At 42.8% G+C, this 21,218-nt stretch overlaps 1 protein-coding gene and 1 pseudogene across 1 annotated transcript; one reads left to right on the forward strand and one right to left on the reverse strand.

Annotated features, from left to right (window-relative positions):
* Nucleotides 1-483: 483 nt before the first annotated feature.
* On the forward strand, nt 484-1,926 carry LOC132499918 (3-hydroxyisobutyrate dehydrogenase, mitochondrial-like; annotated as a pseudogene).
* Nucleotides 1,927-3,656: 1,730 nt separating this feature from the next.
* LOC132499919 (dipeptidase 2-like) lies at nt 3,657-20,809 on the reverse strand. Its single transcript, XM_060114582.1, is given in 9 exon segments — nt 3,657-3,728; nt 13,708-14,046; nt 18,009-18,347; nt 18,727-18,903; nt 19,024-19,093; nt 19,395-19,536; nt 19,760-19,889; nt 20,193-20,319; nt 20,646-20,809. Coding segments are annotated over 9 exon segments (1,560 nt in total).
* Between the last annotated feature and the right edge of the window lie 409 nt (nt 20,810-21,218).

Below are 21,218 nucleotides of genomic sequence, written 5' to 3' on the forward strand. Positions count from 1 at the left end.
GTGGTTTAAAACAGCAGGCACTTTATCTCCTCACAGTTTGCGAATCAGCAGAATGGGCTGGGATCCCCTGGGTGGATCTATCTTGCTTTCACCTGAGGTGACTACTGAGGCTGCCATCATCTGGTTGCTGGACTGGGGCTGGTTGCATTCACATGTCTGGCCATTGGTGCTGGCTGTGGCCTGTGCCTAGTCTCCACTAGGTTAGCCAGGCTTCCTAACATGTCAGGTTTCCATGAGGACAAGCCCTAAAGCACGAGTACTCTCCAAGCTTCAGCTCTTGATATGCCGCTGGGCCAAAGCAAGTCACGTGACCAAGCCCAGGTCAAGGTGAACAAAACTACACAGGGTAAGAAAACGGGGGGGAGGGGCATTTGCCCTGGGGGTCAGTAGTCTAACAAACTGCTGCAATAACTATATAAAGAAAAACACCCCGGAGGACAACTGGTAAAAAATAAATGTGTGCGGGGTGGTGTGGGGTTTGGCATGGGGGGGGGCAAAGGCAGTAAACAGGGGCTACCAAAATCTGAAGATTCTGGAATTTTTGGAAAATCCACTGGGATTAAAGGAGTTACACAACCATGTTCTGACACCAGAAGAAAGGTGCCAGTGGAGCATCAGGGAAGTCTAGCACTCTTCCTCCATCGCATCAATTTTCACATTTCTTTACTCAGCATATTTGTAGAATGACTTTCTATAAATTTTTAATTCAGTTTTTCAAAGAAATAGTGACCTTGCTTCTATCTGCTGTGCCACAAAAATGCCGTAGAAAAAAATTCCTTCTGTTAAATCGCTCACTAGGTGAAATTGTATGTGTAACCTAGTACCAAAGAGGTATTAAGAATCGCCACAGCCGAGCCGGCCCTCCGCATCACGCACCCTATAGCAGCCAGTGGGTGAGCCGGGAGTCGAGGAGGTCACCGTGGGAAGGAGGGGCGCGGGCAGCGTGGCAGCCTCCTTCCGTCTCCGTGGAGCCACCTCCGGCCTCCGGTACAGGGAGTCGTCTGCAGCAGCCAGTGGTGGCCAGCCTTGCAGCACTGTGTTCTAGGTCAGTAGCTTCCAAGACTCCAGTTGGATTCATTGGAGTAGGCAACGTGGGGAATCCAGTGGCAAAAGAGCTCATGAAACATGGCTAGCCACTCACTGTTGTTGATGTGTTCCCTGATTCATGCAAAGAGCTTCTAGATGCAAGTGAACCCAGTAGTGTCTTCTGCAGGGGATGTAGCCGAAAAAGGTGACAGAATTATTACAATGCATCAACGTGCTAGAAGCTTATTGTGGAGCAAATGGAATTCAAAAAAAAGTGAAGAAAGACTCACTATTAATAGATTCCAGTACTGTTGATCCTATGGTTTTCAGAGAATTGGCCAAAGAAGTTGAGAAAATGGGAGCGGTTTTCACGGATGCCCCTGTTTCTGGTAGTGTGGGAATGGCTCAATCTGGCCACCTCACACTTAGGATGGGAGGGGTTGAGCTGCTGTGGTGCATGGGCTCCCATGTGGTGCATCGTGGAGCTGTTGGGACTGGCCAGGCTTCGAAGATCTGCAAAAACTTGCTGTTAGCTATTAGTAGGATTGGAACTGCTGAAGCTATGAATCTGGGACTCAGATTAGGGTTTGACCCAAAACTCTTGGCTAAAATCCTAAATACGAGCTCAGGACAATGTTGGTCAAGTGACACTTATAATCCTGTACCTGGGGTGATGGATGGAGTTCCCTCGGCTAATTACTATCAGGGCAGATTCGGAGCAACACTCATGGCTAAGGATCTGGGATTAGCATGAGACTCTGCTACTAGCACGAAGAGCCCAGTCCTTCTGGGCAGTCAAGCCCATCAGATCTGCAGGGATGTTGTGCGTGAAGGGCTACTCAAAAAAAAAAAGACTTCTCATCCGTGGTTCAGTTTTTGCAAGAGGAGGAGACATTCTGAGTTTGCCCTCTGGCTGTGAACACTGAAACATTGAAACCAAACTGTGTCTTGGAGCCCCTTATGGCTCACTCCACAGGAAAATGGGCTTAATCAAAGGTCAACTGTCTGCTTTAGAGTGTGTAGGTCAGGGTTTCCCAACCCCTTGGCCTTGGACGGGTACCAGTCCACAGCCTCTTAGGAACCGGGCTGCACAGCAGGAGGTGAGTCGCAAGCAAGCCAACTAAGCTTCATCTGCTGCTCCCTATGGCTCACATTACCGCCTGAACCTCACACACCCTGCCCCCCCTCCCTGGAAAAATTTGCTTCCAGGAAACCGGTCCCTGGTTCCAAAAAGGTTAGGGACCTCTGGTCTAGGTCACAATAGATCCTGGGATTTTTCACCCATTCTAAACTGCTTATTCTTTTTATCTATGTAGCAAACATATCATCTGTAATTTTTTTTTCTGCAAGCCACTGATGGTAACTGCTAGCTAGCTAGCTGATTGGCCTTTTTCAAAAGTTTGATTCCTGAGCATCTTCAGCTAAAACGCTGCCTACTTCACTCAGGATATTATTTACTCCACTTTACAAATAAAACTAAAATTGTTTCCAACAGGATAAAATCTATCCTCGAGGAAAGAAAAGAAATTGGTGTGAGAAAAGATATTAGAGAAAGGGGAAGTATAGTGAATTACTACCTGTGTCCCTCAGAAAATTTGTCCTGTTAAATAACCCAGTGGTGATATTCTTGCATTGAGATTACTGGTTTATTTTCTAGGAGTTGTTAAAGCAAGAGAACTCCTTGCTGCATGTTATGTAATTTGGACTCTGTTACATTATCTTGTTGTGCCCCTCTTGTAACAACTTCCCATACTCAGCAAACTTGTTTTTTTTCATATTTTTGCTTCCTTGTCCATTTTTACTGCATATTTTTTGACTTCAAAAGAATGACATCTTTAGAACTGTTTCAGAGCCAACGATGATATGTGCTTTAGATAATTATTACACTATGCTAAATATAACCATGTTCTTTTGAATTCAAATAAATTTCTGTGCTGATAAAAAAAGAGAGGCACATTTCATCAATGTTTAAATACTATCCTTCCTCCTCTAAAACTTAAAATAGGATTCAGTCTGATTCCTAAAGGGTTATTTTCTTCAACAACAAGAGCTGACTTAGGCCATTTCTTGGCAGTGGAATCTGAGCATAGGGGTCCCTGTCTGACTGCCCTTTGATTCTCACTCACAGTATCCTGGGTGAGTGTAATAGATGGGCATGCCCTTATGACTTAGCCCACTGCTACTGCTCCTGATGAGGTTAACGGTGTGGGCCACTTTAAATCTTGCCCAGCAAAGTGCTGACATCTGGGGTTTCCTATCAAGTTTACCAGATATTCCACAGTAATTTCATAATTTACACAACATAAAAACACTGATCTTGAGCTTAGGAAAGCATTTCATTTAAACAGATACAGAACACTACTCTACAAAATGGTTTAAAATTTGTGAGCAATTGCATTAAATAAACTCTAATATAAATTAATCTAATACAAGTAAACTAATAGTTGCAAAGCTACTGGTCGCTTCAGAAGCGGTGGCTACGGATAACTTCAAAGTTGTTTCCTCAGTTCATTAAGAGGAGAAACTATTTGCTGTCAGCTTCTTCTTGGGGAAGCTTAGTTTGATGCTGATTCGCGTTATGAATGTATAGGAACCATTACTGGTTCTTCCTTTCCATATTCAGTGCACCATTATACTTCTATCCTCTTAAGATCTGGATATCTGTTACTGCTACTGTTGGCTGGAGCCTGGGAGGAGGAAAGCTATCAAGAAAAAAGGTCAACAAGTGTTAAAGATTTTTAGCATACCACTGAGACATTTTATCAACCATAATCATAAGAAATAATATTTAAAATTACTTATAGCCTGGTCAGTGAGACCTTGAGGAAATTGTGGAAGCATCCATGTTTCATACAGTTTCAGGGGATGGATATTTCCTGTTATTAACTCTATATCCTCTTCAACTGGAACAGAGAGACCTTTCTCTGTTGAAGCAGTTTTGTGTTTTTCCTGGGCATTTTCAGTTTTCTCTTATGAGAGACTTGTAAAGCTTACATATACAAACTTACACATATAAAGCAAAGAAGGGATAGAGCAGTCTTGAGAGGACACGGTTTTGTAGCAGGCACACAAGACAGAGCTAATACTCCCTGATTGCATTTGCCTCCCTAGCCCCATCTCCTTTGTGGAAAGCATCAGCATTCTGACTGGTCTCTGCACCCCACTAACTGGACGGATCACTGCATTGGCATTCTTAGGGAGCACTGATGGTCGCTCCGGAAACTGTGGTTAGAGCTTGTGCAGCCAAAGTGCACAGGAAAGAATCAAATATACTTCATATAACATGCTTACTCTGTTTTGCTTAATTAGCACTTATTCCCTGTAAGAGGCCGATTTCTGCTTTGACAGGGAGTAATCGAACTCGGTATTCACCCAAACCATAAAATTAAAGTTAACATACCTCAGCTTTTCATCCTACTGGAAGAAATGTATGAAATCTAAAGTTATTTTTTAATTGCTGCTGTTTAGAATGCCTGAAGCCCATTTGCTGAACTTGTTAAAGAGCAGTGTTAATGAGGGTATTTTTTGTTTCTTTCTTTTCTGACCACAGTATGAATTCTCAGCCCAAAGTGTGACCTGTTTCCCACAATAGAGCCAGGGGAAAAAGTGTGAGTCTCTCACCACAAAGCATGAGACAACTACAAATACTTCTCTCCCAGAGTTAACATTGATGAGAGTCTTTGTGGAAAGAACTTCCTCTTTCTGCGGGAATACAGTAGAAATGCAAGATGTATTCTCCACAATTTCACTACTGGAAAAATAATTTCATAGTCTGTCTGTCTCTCTCTCTCTCTCTCTCTATATATATATAGATATATATATAGATATAGATATATATAGAGATATATATATATATCTATCTATATATATATATATATATTTTTTTTGCAGTACGCGGGCCTCTCACTGCTGTGGCCTCTCCCGTTGTGGAGCACAGGCTCCGCACACTCAGTCTCAGCGGCCCTGGCTCACGGGCCCAGCTGCTCCGTGGCATGTGGGATCTTCCCGGACCAGGGCACGAACCCGTGTCCCCTGCATCAGCAGGCGGACTCTCAACCACTGCGCCACCAGGGAAGCCCCATAGTCCATATTTTTTATTGGTCTTCTTAAAAGCATATACAGTGTTTACAATAAGGAGTAAAAGAGAAGATTTTCAATGTGATGTTTCAGGGAGCATTTTGTAAAGGCAGGATCCAGTCCCAACTTTGGAAAATTAACACACACCTATGAGATCAAAGAGTCACCTGCAAAAAATTTTATTATGTTTTTCTTTCATACTAGTTTCCTAAAGGTGCACTGTTACTTCTTGGTAATGTAATAGTCAGAAATGACTATATGGTGGCCATTTGAGGAAGAAGTAGCTCTTACATAAGTGTCTAGTGACCTTATCTCTTTTGATACAATACCTCTTGGTTTCAGAGGCTTGCACAGATTTTCTCTAAATGAATAAACTTAGTAAGATTTTTCTAACTATCAATCTAAAAGTAGATTTAGAAATCTACTTCTGAAGCAGTTTTGTTAAGTAATTATTGGTCAGTTCTCTTTCTGATTGGTACTTCTTTCTGCAAAACAAATCCCTGTACTTAGAACAATTAATACCACCATCCCTGGCTCCTTGATTATTACACAGTGATGTTTCTTGAGAAAAAAGCTTACCCTTTTTTGGGGGGAAACTTCAGTCCATGAAGTAAAACTTCATTAAAACTAGATCTGCTTCTAATGCCAGTGTGATGCAGATCAGTATCCCCTTTCTTTTGACTTTCCAGGATGTGTGAAGAGAATGGTATGGTTTGGTTTAGGAAGGGTTGTAGCTTAAGAGGATTGCATTATGTTTCTGTGTCACTTTGGGGGATTTTATTTCCATATTATATCCTGTTCTGTAAAAACACCCTAGTCATTCTCTTACTTATTATTAAATAATTAAATGCTGCCCTTTGTTTACTTTCCCCTTCTGATCAGAAGACTCCTCTCCACTCTAGGCCTTGACCTGAGTTCCAATTCATCAGCTTGTAGTAGCTACACTTCTGGTTTCTGAAGTCAGACAGATATGGGTCCCATTTCTGTCTTCATCAGTTATAATTTAGCCTCTGATATATGCATACCAGAGCTGGCAGTGACAAACATTTTGCTTCTCCTTATTTTCCCAGGGTTCTGTGCATTTTAATAGAGGATCACAATATTTTAAGTAGAGCTGGGATGGGGTGGAACGAAAGAGCAGGAAAACATGCTTTTAGGAAGGTCTGATGTACAAATCACATGGAGGTAACTGCTTGAGAGAAAACCACCCCTACCTGAATATTGTAGCACAGGGAGGCAAACGAATCAATTGTTCACTAAAAACATTCTTCTTTAGAAGAATAAAATTCACAAGAAAGCCTCATTGCAAATAAAATATATTTGTTTTCCTAAAGGAAGATATTTGGAAAGTCGTAGTAAATACCTCCTTTGACCTTCTGTGTCCCTAGTGTTCTATCTCCACTAAGTTTTATGAACACTACATAGAGGAGGAGGCTGAGTCTCAAAGACCATAAGTAAGAGATGGATTTCAGAGCCTTTGCAAGGTCCATTATGCCCCATGACTTCCCATTGCTTGTGCTTTTCATCCAGATAGGTGCTTAGGATACCAGAATGAATACATCTCTTTCGAGAGGTTTTTAACAGACATTAGATCCTAAACAAGTACAACACCTAACAAATAGAACAGAATGCTTTATTTAAAGCAGAAACAGAATAAATGCTCACCTCGTATCATTTAAATCCCCATTAAATTATTTTTTGAATCAACATGTTTATATTTGAGGGTATTTTCTTATTTTTTCCTAGTTCCCTTTACTTGCACCTCCTTTCTTTTTCACTTTTCCCAACTGAAATGTTTATGGTTTCAAAAGTAATTAGTTCTTGAAGAAAGTTTTCATGTATACTAAGTGCTACCTAATGGAAGCCATAAGCATAGAGTCTGCTAGCATTTAGAGTGGTATAATACATAGCCAGGTTGAATCAAGTGGGAGAGAAGGTTAATCATTCTTTTAAACTGGCAGTGTTGCCAGAGGTGGATTAATATGCTTTTTGAATCTCTTATGTGCTGTAAGTCTCCTTGATCACAATCACTACATTAATGGTTGAGGTTTTGAATTAGAGGTGTCTCCTGGGCTCAGCTGGGCCAAGTCCCTTCACCTCTCTGGCCATATTAGGTGATAGTTTTCTCATTTCAATACATGATCTATGTTAGAGGGAGTGTTGACTATACCAGACTTTTAACGTGGGCACCCAGAAAGTGGAAGAATCTCTCTACTGTTGATGAATCATAACTCTTTTCATTGTGAATATAGTCCTTCCCTTAGGTAAGGTAGGAAGACCATGAAAAATAGAAAGTTCTCGGGTGTCTGTGGAAGTTGGAGTGCTCTCGACCTGTCAGCTCACTGGCAGAGCAGGCTTCGTCCAGACACTAGGGAACAAAATGTGAAATTGGCACCAGCCAGCCTCTCCATTGCACAGGATATCCCTATTTAAATTTGACAATCGGGATATTTTACAATTTGAAATTCTTGTCATCTGGTTTTCTTTAGTTTTTTCTTTGGGTTGAAAAGACTGAGAAGCTTGTTAAAAAATCTGGAATTCTGATGGTGAGGCTTAACCAGATCTATTGAGTCATCAATCAGCAAACATTGACCAATGCTTACCATTCCCCCAGTTACTATACTAAGGACCCAGACACGTCTCAGATAGTGGCCTTGCTCATTCACTGTATTTACAGTACTTTTTTCTAAATGTAACCAGAGCTCAGGTAAAGACAAGACATTGATTTGAGTCTGAAGTAAACAAAACTGACTGGTCTGACGCCTTCAGTTTCCAGAATTCTTTTGTTTCAGGTAGTAATTTCCCCAGACCAATAGAACAAAGTCCTATCGTCTATTTATTTAATATTTTATCACAATAGTCCTTGCCCCTTTGACCTCTAGTGAGGAAACTTGCATAAGAAACTGAAATATGCTTAGGTTCTATGGGTAAGTGCAGATAATGATATGAATGAAATTGAAAATGAAAGCCAAAGGTAGAAAAGCCAGTTCTGAATAGATGAAGTAAGACAGAGGTATTTGAAAAATCAAGTAGAAAAGATACAATAAGGAATGGAGAGCTTCTGGAAGTTTTCCAATAGGTGAGGGGTTGGTACATCTTTTTTTTTTAAGAACATGTCTGGCTGTTGTATGCCAGAGAAAGTTATAAGGGGGTTGACTATATGCATGAAGTCCAGTGAGAACACTGTTTCTGTAGGCCACTGACAGTGTTCTGAGTGTACATTCTATAGTACTAGAAATTAAGTTAGGAAACAAAGGGTAATCTGATGTCATTTTAAATGACATTTCACAAATGATTAGAGCTACAAAGTGTCTTTTTTCACTCAGCCAACACGTTGAGCATGTACTATGGGGCAAGCACTGTGCTTATGGGTAAGAGATAAAAGAAAAAATAAAGGCCGAGGAACTCAAAAGAGAGTGTGAGAGATGCATAAGCAACTCATTACAATCAAATAGGGAGAGGCTATTAAATAAATAGATCATAAAAATGTAACTTTGTAAAACAGAACTTGGAGTCACTAACCCTGCTAGGGGATATTAAAGAGAATGCCAACAATGAGGGGGTTTGGAATTAGGTTTTGAATGTCAGTAGGAATGTTCCACGTGGAGAGAAGGTCAGGGGCATACCAGGCAGAAGGAACATCCTGGACTTGAGAACCAACACAATATGTTTAAGTGATTGTAAAGGAGATTGTTTTGACTAGAGCGTAGGGTATAAGTTGCCAAATGGTAGAAAATAGAGTATAAAAGTTAGGCTGGAATAAAAGTATAAAGTGTCATAATTCTTATGATGAAAGTTAGGTGTTTTCCTACAAAATGGGTTACTTATAAATATTTTAAAAATAGAGACTGCTGCGTAAGGCTTGAAAAAACACTAAATCAGAGTTGTACAGAGCTCAGGCTTAGTGGTGAAAATTTCTGTATTTTGTTTTCCAGGTTGGATACTGTTACAATTCTTTAACATTTCTTTTTCCTAAGTAAAGGCATCTGGTGAAAATATGGGATCCATTTTATCCTGGGGAAGTTTTGTCTTAACCTTTCTTCTATGAATTTTTCCTATTTAAAATGCTTTTGCAGAATCTAATCATACGAAGTTCGGATACTTGAAGTACCTGCTCATGTTCTCTCTTGGACATAATGGGAATAATTGGGAAGTCTTCTCTAATTTTGAGACTACCATGACTACTCTCTTATGTTGGTTATTCCTGTAGATGAACCAATTTTAGGTTCATCTGAGTGATTAGTTAAACTCACTCCTCACAGATTGATTCAGCAGGTCTGAGAAGATATCTCAGAATATGTATATAGAGAGATAAACAATAAGAAATTACAGTAAGCACAAAAACAGATGAAGATCATTCATAATTTTTCATAAGATCTTATTTTCTCTCATTTCTCTCTTATTTTTTCGTAACTTTTCTTTAATCATATGAAAAAGAAGGGAATTTACATGGAATAACAAAAGATATGCAAAACTTAAGGAAACACAACTTTCTTAAATTTCTCAAACTTATTTGTATAGGATTCAGAATGCACTTAAAGTGATTAAATGACTTAAGCTAAATCTTTTTTATTGCAAACTGTTTTAACCCAGTTAACCAAGCAAGAAACTGAGAGTCATTCTTGACTCTTCTCCCCTCCCTTAAACTCTGGAACAATCCCTAAGAGTTGTCATAATTATACTATATATATATATATATATATATATATATATACACACACACACACATACATATATATGCACACATATATGTGTGTATGTATGTATACACACACACACACACACACACACACACACATATGTCCATTCTTCTCTATGTCCATTGTCATATCTTTTACATTTCTTACTCAGATGTAACATCCCAGTTCACTTTTTCCCTGACTCCAGTATTATTTCTGTCTTGTTTATTCTCTGCATTGCAACCTAAATTTCACTCAACGGCTTAGAGCTCTTTGATAGCTTCTCTTTAATTTTGGGGAAAAGGCTTCAAGCACTGTGCTCTTGCCTACTAGTCCACCCTCATCTGCTTTCTCTATCCTTACTTAGCATCTCCTTCTTCCATAGATTTTCAGCAATACTCAGTAAACTTCAGGGTTAGACTTCTCTTACTGCTGAACTTTCTCCAGGTAATGTCATCAATTTGTATCATACTTTACTCATTCAATCCTTGGTTAATGCACTCTCATCATACAAGTTTCAAAATAAACATTGAATCTCTGGCTTTTCATGACTTCCATTAGAGATTAAATTCCCTTTCTACGTGTTCTTATAAAACTTGGCTGTCCAGTTACCTATGAGAGGTATAGTTCTATTTTATAGTTCATTGTCCCTACTACATTGTAAACTGCATGTGAACAATGTCCTTATTTACCAGTGTTGTAGGTACTCAATGAATATTTATTCTGTTAAAAGATTTATTCTGTTAAAAGTTAAGAGACTGTTTATGTTCCATAAATAAGAGAAAATGTAGCTCAGAACCGAGTAGTGGCAAGAGGCTTGAATACAAGTAGACAATATTGAGAGATAGTAGGAATTTAGGTTAGAGAGTACTTGGTTACTGAATTAATTGTGAAGGTGAGGGATGATTATACAGAGTCCAGAGTTTTATTATTCCTTTAAATTAATTTTTATTACAGTATAGTTGCTTTACAACGTTGTGGTAGTTTCTGCTGTACAGCAAAGTGAATCAGTTATACCTATACATATATTTCCTCTTTTTAATATTTCTAACCATTTAGGTCACCAGAGAGCATTGAGTAGCGTTCCCTGTGCTGTACCATAGTTTATCATTAGTTATCTATTTTATACATACTGGTGTATATATGTCAATCCAAATCTCCAAATTGATCCCCCCCTTCCCCCCGCCTTGGTATCCATGTGTTTCTTCTCTACATCTGGGTCTCTATTTCTGCTTTGCGAATAAGTTCATCTGTACCATATTTCTAGGTTCCACATATAAGTGATATTATACGGTATTTGTTTTTTTGGTATTGATCTGCTTGAGTTGCTTATATATTTTACAAATTTATTTATGTTTATATTTTTTGGAGATGAATCCGTTGTCAGTTGCTTCATTTGCAACTATTTTCTCCCATTCTGAGGGTTGTCAGAGTCCAGAGTCTTCAGTGTTCCCCCAGTATCCAACTTGGACAAGTGTACAAATGGTGGTATAAATGACGTACAGAGATGAATAGTGGAAATAAATATCGAAGGTAAAATTAATCGTTCAGTAACATCACATAATTAATTTGAAGTGTCCATGTTACATTTGGGCAGAGTTGTTCAGTTGGCAATTAGTTAAGTTTGTAAGAGACTCAGGAGAGAGAGATGTAAGTTTTAGGTCAAGATCTGTGATATATATGGTGGCTGGAATCACAAGAGTAGATGAGACCATCTATCAAAGGCAGAAGAGAGCTTCTGAGAAATACACATCTCTTGGCAGAGGGCAAAGTGAGAGTGCCCAATGAAAGAGATAAGGATGTCCAGAGGCAGGAGGAAGAAGTAGCAGGTTAAGATGCTACTGTTGTTAAGGTGAAAGATTTTTCTGAGATGACAAGTTTGATCAACAAAATCAAATATTGCTGAAAGGTGACAGAATGACCAAACAACATTCACTCAGTTTAATCACAAATTAAATGTTGGTGAATGCAATTCCAGTGCAGATAAGTAAGAAGAAAAGAGCAAAATTGTGTGAGTCACGAGGTACATAAAGATAAGAAAATACAGACAATGAGAATAAATACAATTTTTGATCAACTGCACTGTGAAATTAGGAAGAGAGAAAAGGTAACTAGAGAATTACTTGGCATCAAGCAAGAGTAATTTTTAATGGAAGGGGGGCAGCTTTTTAATGGGAGGGGGCCAAAATAAAATCTCTAAAGAGGAAAACCTTAACAATACCAATGAGGTGTGAAAATGAATGGAAGATACTGAGGAAGTGAGAATAGGTATTTATAAACTATGTCAAAAAGCTATTCTTGGACGTAAAGAGAAGAAGGTAGTTTGGGGTGTTTTTGCTTTATAGTCTGTGTTTTCTCTGTGAAATAAAAGTTTGATGGGAGGTGATGTCACCTCGAGACAGTGCTCATCAAATATCCTATGTGCTTATCTACATTTTTCGTCCTCCTTTGTAGTTCAACTGTTTTCCTTTGATTCGTTGTGGCCAGTGGCAAAGAAGCAGAATCAAGTGTATCACTTCTGAGCTGAGGTCATTAGGAGCCAGTGTCCCTCTTGTCTGGTCCTCTGCTATTGTGACATGGGAGGGCAATTAGTCCAGATGACGTGGCTGCAAGATGGATCAGGACCATGTGATCTGTAAGGGCTTTACTCAGTAGAAAAATAACATACTCGTATTTTCCACTGAGATTCCTGTGTTCAATAGATCTGCCTGCGAGAGCTGAGAGAGCATAGCGAAGGCTGAAATGACAAAGACAGAGGGAGAGATGTTGGTAACAGATGGAAGGCGCCTGGCAGATAATATATTAAATGGTAAACAAAGCTGCTGGAGTAAGAGAGAGAGTATATAAGAGGTGAGAAGAAGGCCAACTGTATGTAGTATCTAACGCTAAGGAGTGAGGAGAGTAACAACTGAAAAATAAAAATAAAAAGAATGATCAGAAAGAAGCTAGGTGGTATGCCAACAGAAAACATAAGATTGCTATAAAACATAAAGGAAGGTAGTTTTAAAAGAAGCACCATTTAATGGAGTCAGTTGTTTCCCAAAGGCAAAATGCTATGGGAACTGAAAATAAAGCATCTGATTGGATGGCTAAACTTTTATGAACAAAAGTGGAACCATTTCGGGAAAGTCATGGGAGAAGACGCTGTGTTACAGTGGGGAGAGTAATCAATATATTGTGAGGAAAGGTGCCTTCATTTGCAAGAAATGCCAATTAAGAAGTGAAGACAGCATTTAAAGGGAAGGGATAATGTAAGAAAATTTAAAAAAAAATTTAAGGAAACTTGAATAACTCGTAGACAAAGAGGGAGGTATTAGTGAAAGACTGAAAATCAGAGAAAGCTATCTTAAGTTGTTGTTATGGACTGAATTGTGTCCCCCGAAAAATTATATGTTGAAGCCCCTCCTAATTTGACTGTAGAAGATAGGAGATAGGTCCTTTAGGGAGGTAACTGAAGTTAACTGAAGTCATAAGGGTGAGGTAATAATCTGACAGGGACTGATGGTGTCCTTATAAGAAGGGGAATAGATTCCAGAGATCTCTCTCCCTCTGCTCGTAGAGGAAAGGCCGTGTGAGGACACTGCAAGAAGACAGCCGTCAGCAAGCCAGGAAGATTATTCTCACCAGAAACCAATTCTTATGGTATTCAATGCCTTAATCTTGGACTTCCACCCTCCAGAACTGTGAGAAAATAAATTTCTGCTGTTTAAGTCATTCAGTCTATAGTATTTCACTCTAACAGCCCAACCAGACTAATACAGACCTTTATGTACACTGCAATATACAGAAGCTAAACAATGATTGTGAGCCTGAGATTACATCTTGAACAGAAGTGTAATGACGCTTGTGGTACTCACAACGTCACGAATTTTGTCAGAAAGATGTGAAAAAAAGTCAGTCAACCAACGGTTCTGATAGTGGATACCTTCTTTATGTGTTTGACATAAAGCAGTGTCTGACAGCCTCCCTGATACCCATCCGTATCGCAGTTTTGATTCTGTGGCTCCAGTTCCACGTGGCACCAAGGTGCTGTGTACTGTCCATTCTTGGGTTTTTGGGTGCTGTACCTATTGCCAGTAGGTGGGTCAAACCACTGGGGCTCTTCTGAAATCCTCCCTAAATTTGGACCCAGCTTCAGCTCCAAATCCGAGTTTTCAGAGAGCCCAGGGTGAGGCTCACCTGCCACAGTAGACACGTTGGCTAACGGGTTGCACTGCAGCACCCACTCGGACAAGGGCACCATCAGGATGCCACCGTTCTTCTTCTGCAGGGGCGGACCCGTAGACAGTCAGCTTGGCCCCCAGCACAGCCAGCTGCCTGTTCACTCTCTCGGCCCCTGTGAGGAAGGTGTTCATCCCTGGCTTTTTTTTTTTTTTTTTTTTTTTTTTTTTTTAGTTTTTATTTTTTATTTATTTTTTTTTTTTTTTTTAAGTTTTTTTTTTTATTACAAATTTAATCAGTTATACATATACATATGTTCCCATATCCCCTCCCTTTTGCGTCTCCCTCCCACCCTCCCTATCCCACCCCTCCAGGCGGTCACAAAGAACCGAGCTGATCTCCCTGTGCTATGCGGCTGCTTCCCACTAGCTATCTACCTTACGTTTGGTAGTGTATATATGTCCATGCCGCTCTTTCACTTTGTCACAGCTTACCCTTCCCCCTCCCCATATCCCCAAGTCCATTCTCTAGTAGGTCTGTGTCTTTATTCCTGTCTTACCCCTAGGTTCTTCATGACATTTTTTTTCTTCAATTCCATATATATATATATATGTGTGTGTGTGTGTGTGTTAGCCTACGGTATTTGTCTTTCTCTTTCTGACTTCCTTCACTCTGTATGACAGACTCTAGGTCCATCCACCTCATTACAAATAGCTCAATTTCGTTTCTTTTTATGGCTGAGTAATATTCCATTGTATATATGTGCCACATCTTCTTTATCCATTCATCCGACGATGGACACTGAGGTTGTTTCCATCTCCTGGCTATTGTAAATAGAGCTGCAGTGAACATTTTGGTACATGACTCCTTTTGAATTATGGTTTTCTCAGGGTATAGGCCCAGTAGTGGGATTGTTGGGTCATATGGTAGTTCTATTTGTAGTTTTTTTAAGGAACCTCCATACTGCTCTCCCTAGTGGCTGTACCAATTTACACTCCCACCAACAGTGTAGGAGCGTTCCGTTTTCTCCACATCCTCTCCAGCATTTATTGTTTGTAGATTTTTTGATGATGGCCATTCTGACCGGTGTGAGGTGATACCTCCTTGTAGTGTTGATTTGCATTTCTCTCATAACTCGTGATGTCGAGCATCTTTTCATGTGTTTGTTGGCCATCTTTGGAGAAATGTCTATTTACGTCTTCCGTCCATTGTTTCATTGGGTTGTTTTTGTGGATATTGATCTGCATGAGTTGCTTATATAGTTTACAAATTTATTTATGTTTATATTTTTTGGAGATGAATCCCTTGTCAGTTGCTTCGTTTGCAACTATTTTCTCCCATTCTGAGGGTTGTCAGAGTCCAGAGTCTTGCGTGTTCCCCCAGTATCCAACTTGGACAAGTGTACAAATAGTGGTGGTCTAAATGATGTAGAGAGATGAATAGTGGAAGTAAGTATTGAAGGTAAAATTAATCGTTCAGTAACGTCACATAATTAATTTGAAGTGTCCATGTTATATTTGGGCAGAGTTGTTCAGTTGGCAATTAGCTAAGTTTGTAAGAGACTCAGGAGAGAGAGATGTAAGTTTTAGGTCAAGATCTGTGATATATATGGTGGCTGGAATCACAAGAGTAGATGAGACCATCTATCAAGGGCAGAAGAGAGCTTCTGAGAAATACACATCTTTTGGCAGAGGGCAGAGTGAGAGTGCCCAATGAAAGAGATAAGGATGTCCAGAGGCAGGAGGAAGAAGTAGCAGGTTAAGATGCTACTGTTGTTAAGGTGAAAGATTTTTCTGAGATGACAAGTTTGATCAACAAAATCAAACATTGCTGAAAGGTGACAGAATGACCAAACAATATTCACTCAATTTAATCACAAATTAAATGTTGGTGAATGCAATTCCAGTGCAGATAAGTAAGAAGAAAAGAGCAGGGCTTCCCTGGTGGCGCAGTGGTTGGGAGTCCGCCTGCCGATGCAGGGGACATGGGTTTGTGCCCTGGTCCGGGAAGATCCCAAATGCCGTGGAGCGGCTGGGCCCGTGAGCCGTGGTGGCTGGGCCTGCGCCACCGGAGCCTGTGCTCCACAATGGGAAACAACAGTGAAAGGCCTGCATACCGCAAAAAAAAAAAAAAAAAGAAAAGAGCAAAATTGTGTGAGTCACGAGGTACATAAAGATAAGAAAATACAGACAATGAGAATAAATACAATTTTTGATCAACTGCACTGTGAAATTAGGAAGAGAGAAAAGGTAACTAGAGAGTTACTTGGCATCAAGCAAGAGTAATTTTTAATGGAAGGGGGGCAGCTTTTTAATGGGAGGGGGCCAAAATAAAATCTCTAAAGAGGAAAACCTTAACAATACCAATGAGGTGTGAAAATGAATGGAAGATACTGAGGAAGTGAGAATAGGTATTTATAAACTATGTCAAAAAGCTATTCTTGGACGTAAAGAGAAGAAGGTAGTTTGGGGTGTTTTTGCTTTATAGTCTGTGTTTTCTCTGTGAAATAAAAGTTTGATGGGAGGTGATGTCACCTCGAGATAGTGCTCATCAAATATCCTATGTGCTTATCTACATTTTTCGTCCTCCTTTGTAGTTCAACTGTTTTCCTTTGATTCGTTGTGGCCAGTGGCAAAGAAGCAGAATCAAGTGTATCACTTCTGAGCTGAGGTCATTAGGAGCCAGTGTCCCTCTTGTCTGGTCCTCTGCTATTGTGACATGGGAGGGCAAATAGTCCAGATGACGTGGCTGCAAGATGGATCAGGACCATGTGATCTGTAAGGGCTTTACTCAGTAGAAAAATAACGTACTCGTATTTTCCACTGAGATTCCTGTGTTCAATAGATCTGCCTGCGAGAGCTGAGAGAGCATAGCGAAGGCGGAAATGACAAAGACAGAGGGAGAGATGTTGGTAACAGATGGAAGGCGCCTGGCAGATAATATATTAAATGGTAAACAAAGCTGCTGGAGTAAGAGAGAGAGTATATAAGAGGTGAGAAGAAGGCCAACTGTATGTAGTATCTAACGCTAAGGAGTGAGGAGAGTAACAACTGAAAAATAAAAATAAAAAGAATGATCAGAAAGAAGCTAGGTGGTATGCCAACAGAAATCATAAGATTGCTATAAAACATAAAGGAAGGTAGTTTTAAAAGAAGCACCATTTAATGGAGTCAGTTGTTTCCCAAAGGCAAAATGCTATGGGAACTGAAAATAAAGCATCTGATTGGATGGCTAAACATTTATGAACAAAAGTGGAACCATTTCAGGAAAGTCATGGGAGAAGACGCTGTGTTACAGTGGGGAGAGTAATCAATATATTGTGAGGAAAGGTGCCTTCATTTGCAAGAAATGCCAATTAAGAAGTGAAGACAGCATTTAAAGGGAAGGGATAATGTAAGAAAATTTAAAAAAAATTAAGGAAACTTGAATAACTCGTAGACAAAGAGGGAGGTATTAGTGAAAGACTGAAAATCAGAGAAAGCTATCTTAAGTTGTTGTTATGGACTGAATTGTGTCCCCCGAAAAATTATATGTTGAAGCCCCTCCTAATTTGACTGTAGAAGATAGGAGATAGGTCCTTTAGGGAGGTAACTGAAGTTAACTGAAGTCATAAGGGTGAGGTAATAATCTGACAGGGACTGATGGTGTCCTTATAAGAAGGGGAATAGATTCCAGAGATCTCTCTCCCTCTGCTCGTAGAGGAAAGGCCGTGTGAGGACACTGCAAGAAGACAGCCGTCAGCAAGCCAGGAAGATTATTCTCACCAGAAACCAATTCTTATGGTATTCAATGCCTTAATCTTGGACTTCCACCCTCCAGAACTGTGAGAAAATAAATTTCTGCTGTTTAAGTCATTCAGTCTATAGTATTTCACTCTAACAGCCCAACCAGACTAATACAGACCTTTATGTACACTGCAATATACAGAAGCTAAACAATGATTGTGAGCCTGAGATTACATCTTGAACAGAAGTGTAATGACGCTTGTGGTACTCACAACGTCACGAATTTTGTCAGAAAGATGTGAAAAAAAGTCAGTCAACCAACGGTTCTGATAGTGGATACCTTCTTTATGTGTTTGACATAAAGCAGTGTCTGACAGCCTCCCTGATACCCATCCGTATCGCAGTTTTGATTCTGTGGCTCCAGTTCCACGTGGCACCAAGGTGCTGTGTACTGTCCATTCTTGGGTTTTTGGGTGCTGTACCTATTGCCAGTAGGTGGGTCAAACCACTGGGGCTCTTCTGAAATCCTCCCTAAATTTGGACCCAGCTTCAGCTCCAAATCCGAGTTTTCAGAGAGCCCAGGGTGAGGCTCACCTGCCACAGTAGACACGTTGGCTAACGGGTTGCACTGCAGCACCCACTCGGACAAGGGCACCATCAGGATGCCACCGTTCTTCTTCTGCAGGGGCGGACCCGTGGACAGTCAGCTTGGCCCCCAGCACAGCCAGCTGCCTGTTCACTCTCTCGGCCCCTGTGAGGAAGGTGTTCATCCCTGGCTTTGAGGTCAGAGTCATCTCCTCTCTGGGTTTGTGTGAATGGAGGAGCCGCAGCCCTGGCCTGGGTGGTGTGTTGGCCCTGGGTTTCCGGGTTTGGAGGAGTATCTTACCACCTAGACCCCCACCTAGGGCTGAAGAGTTCAGGGGCTGTGGACCGTGGGTTTTGGGGGCAGAAGATATTTAACCTGGCGTTTGAGGAAATGGAGAGAGAAGAGGCTCAGGTTCAAGGGCTCCTGGTTTGAATCTCTTGCTTTAGGTTTGAGGGCCAGGGCAGTCTCTCACCAGAAGCTGCAGGATATCATCAGGAACATTGCGAGTGTTCTTGCACATACCCCGGGCAGCTGAGTGGGAGAAGATGACAGGTGCCTGTGACACTTGTAGGGCTCGCCGTGCCACAGCATCCGAGACATGGGCCAAGTCCACCATCGTGCCCAGGCGGTTCATTTCTGCCACCACCTTCTGCAGGGACAGGATGGGGAGAGGGCATGAGGGCTGCATTTATCTTGTGTGTATTTATCTGTAGGGAACAGGCGGGGCTGTACATTCATGTGGGGCAGGGTACGGAAGCCGGGTCCTTACCTCGCCAAAGCCGGTGAGCCGACTGACATTGCTGTAGAAGGGGTGGATACCCTTTGCTGAGCTCTGTGCCCTGCAGGATGGCCAGGAGGCAGTCTGACTGGTGGCCATGACTTGGCTACAAGAGCGTAGAAAGAGGTTCTGTCGAACCGTCTACACCTGCAACTCCCTGATGCAAGAGGAGGGACCCAAACTGGGCTGTGCCTGGCAGTAGGAGGGCCCTTCTGGGGATTCAGTCTTGTTCTGCAAACCTCCATTCCCCTCCCAACCCCAGGTTCAGGGCTGGATCCCAGGGGTAAACTTGCTTTGGGCCCCAGCGTGATCTTGGGCAGATCCCTGCCTCACTGGGCCCTTACCATCTGCACTGTGCTCACCAGGGCGTGTTGCAGGTGTGGGTGAGTGTCACGTAGCGCACACCCAGCGCATAGAAGGTACGCAAGATGGAGAGGCCCCTGTCCAGTGAGTGGCCGCCCTCCACACCAATGAGGCTAGCCAACTTCCAGGTATTGTTGAGAGCTGGGGGCAGGTAGGTCAGATGATCATTTTCAGAGGCAGGGGTAGCTAACTGAAGTCCCTAACACCTACCACCACCAGTCACTTTACCATTTTGTTTTGTTTTTTTGGCCGTGCCGCGCAGCATGAGGGCTCTTAGTTCCCCCACTGGGGATCAAACCCGAGGCCCCTGCAGTGGAAGCGTGGAGTCTTCACCTCTGGACTACCAGGGAAGTCCCCCGTCTACCTTTAACTGAGGTCACAAGCTCCAGCTCAGAATAGGAGGCACATGTGAGGCAGATGAGGTGAAGTTGCTCCAGGGTGAGGCGCACAGCATCGCGTTCGTGGGTCCGGCATGGGATGTAGGCTCACCAGAACTGAGGGAAGGCAAGGGCTTAGTTTGGGCTTTGGAGCTCCTTGGGCTTCTCATCGCCTCCTCAGCTGGCACAACACTCAGTGTGCCCAGAAGTCACATGTAATGCGTTGCTTTTTCTGTGGTACTTGGATGCCCATCAGGTTGGCTCACTGTGACCCCTGTTCCCCCAGCATCCATGGCATGGCACTTTCTAGGTCACTATGGTAACTTAGTTCCAATGTGACTAACCTGTGGTCTCTGAGGCCCCCAAACTGCCCCACATTCCCCAGCAGCCATGGTGGCACCTTGTGTGTCCCTTTGGTACCTGGGCACCCACGAGATCATTTTTCAGCCTGTCCACGCTGGTCTGGCCATGGCAGAAATTGCGCAGATTAACATCCTGTATCCCGTGGTGGTAAAACTGCCTCAGGACCAGGGGCATGTCGTTGTGGCTGGAGGGAGGTCAAGGCAAATAGGTGGGCTCCTTAGGTCTTGGGATGAGGCAGGACACATTGCCTGGCCTGGGCCAGCCTGTGGGTCCCCCACCTCCCACTGTCACACAGACCAAACTAGGAGCAGCTGAGGCCTGGGCTGAGGGGTTCCCACCAGGGAGGGGATGACAGAGAAGGGGAAGGGCATCCATAGATGATGGAGAGGACATCCAGGGGTGGTGTGAGGGAACCTCCCCACTAGCTCTGCATGCTCCGGACCTCCTGCCCTGCCCGGGGCCGGGCTAGGCCCCCAGCGGCCCCCAGCAGCCTGCACACACTGCAGCCACCCGTCCACAAGCAGGAAGTCCCGCATCAGGGCCCGCGTGCGCTCCCGCGGACTTGGGGTGCTGGAGGTGCCCGGCGTGGTCTTCACGGGTAACCGGACGCAGCAGCAGACCCAGCAGGAGCAGCAGACACAGCAGAGGCCGCTGGCTGAGTGCGCGGGGACCATCGAGGCGGGCCGAGGCGGGTCTGAGAGGGGCGGGCAGTGGGGTTCTGCCTGTCGACACAGGGCACCCAGCGGCGCGGCCTCGCGAGGGGGGCGGTTTGAGGGAGGGGATACAGAGTCACAGGACCCTGCGACCCGTGCGCAGAGAGCCGCGATCCGGGAAGCCCAGCAGCCACAGGGCGGCAGTGCCCTCCCGCCCCCTGCTAACAGGCAGCTCCTGCGGGCTAAGCTGGCCTCTGCGGAGAGCCCACTCGCCTCCCATCGCGGGTTCCCTCCACCCCTGCCCCTCTTCCCACTCCCACTGCTCCGAGGGGGCACCCTAGGTTGCTCTCCCCGGCCTTTAACCTTCCTGTCCAAGCTGTGGTGCTTCTCTCAGAGGGCCACGTTCAGCAGGAGGCCTCCCGGGAGCACA

Source organism: Mesoplodon densirostris, chromosome 12 (assembly GCF_025265405.1).
Source record: "Mesoplodon densirostris isolate mMesDen1 chromosome 12, mMesDen1 primary haplotype, whole genome shotgun sequence".
NCBI classification, from domain to species: Eukaryota; Metazoa; Chordata; class Mammalia; order Artiodactyla; family Ziphiidae; genus Mesoplodon; species Mesoplodon densirostris.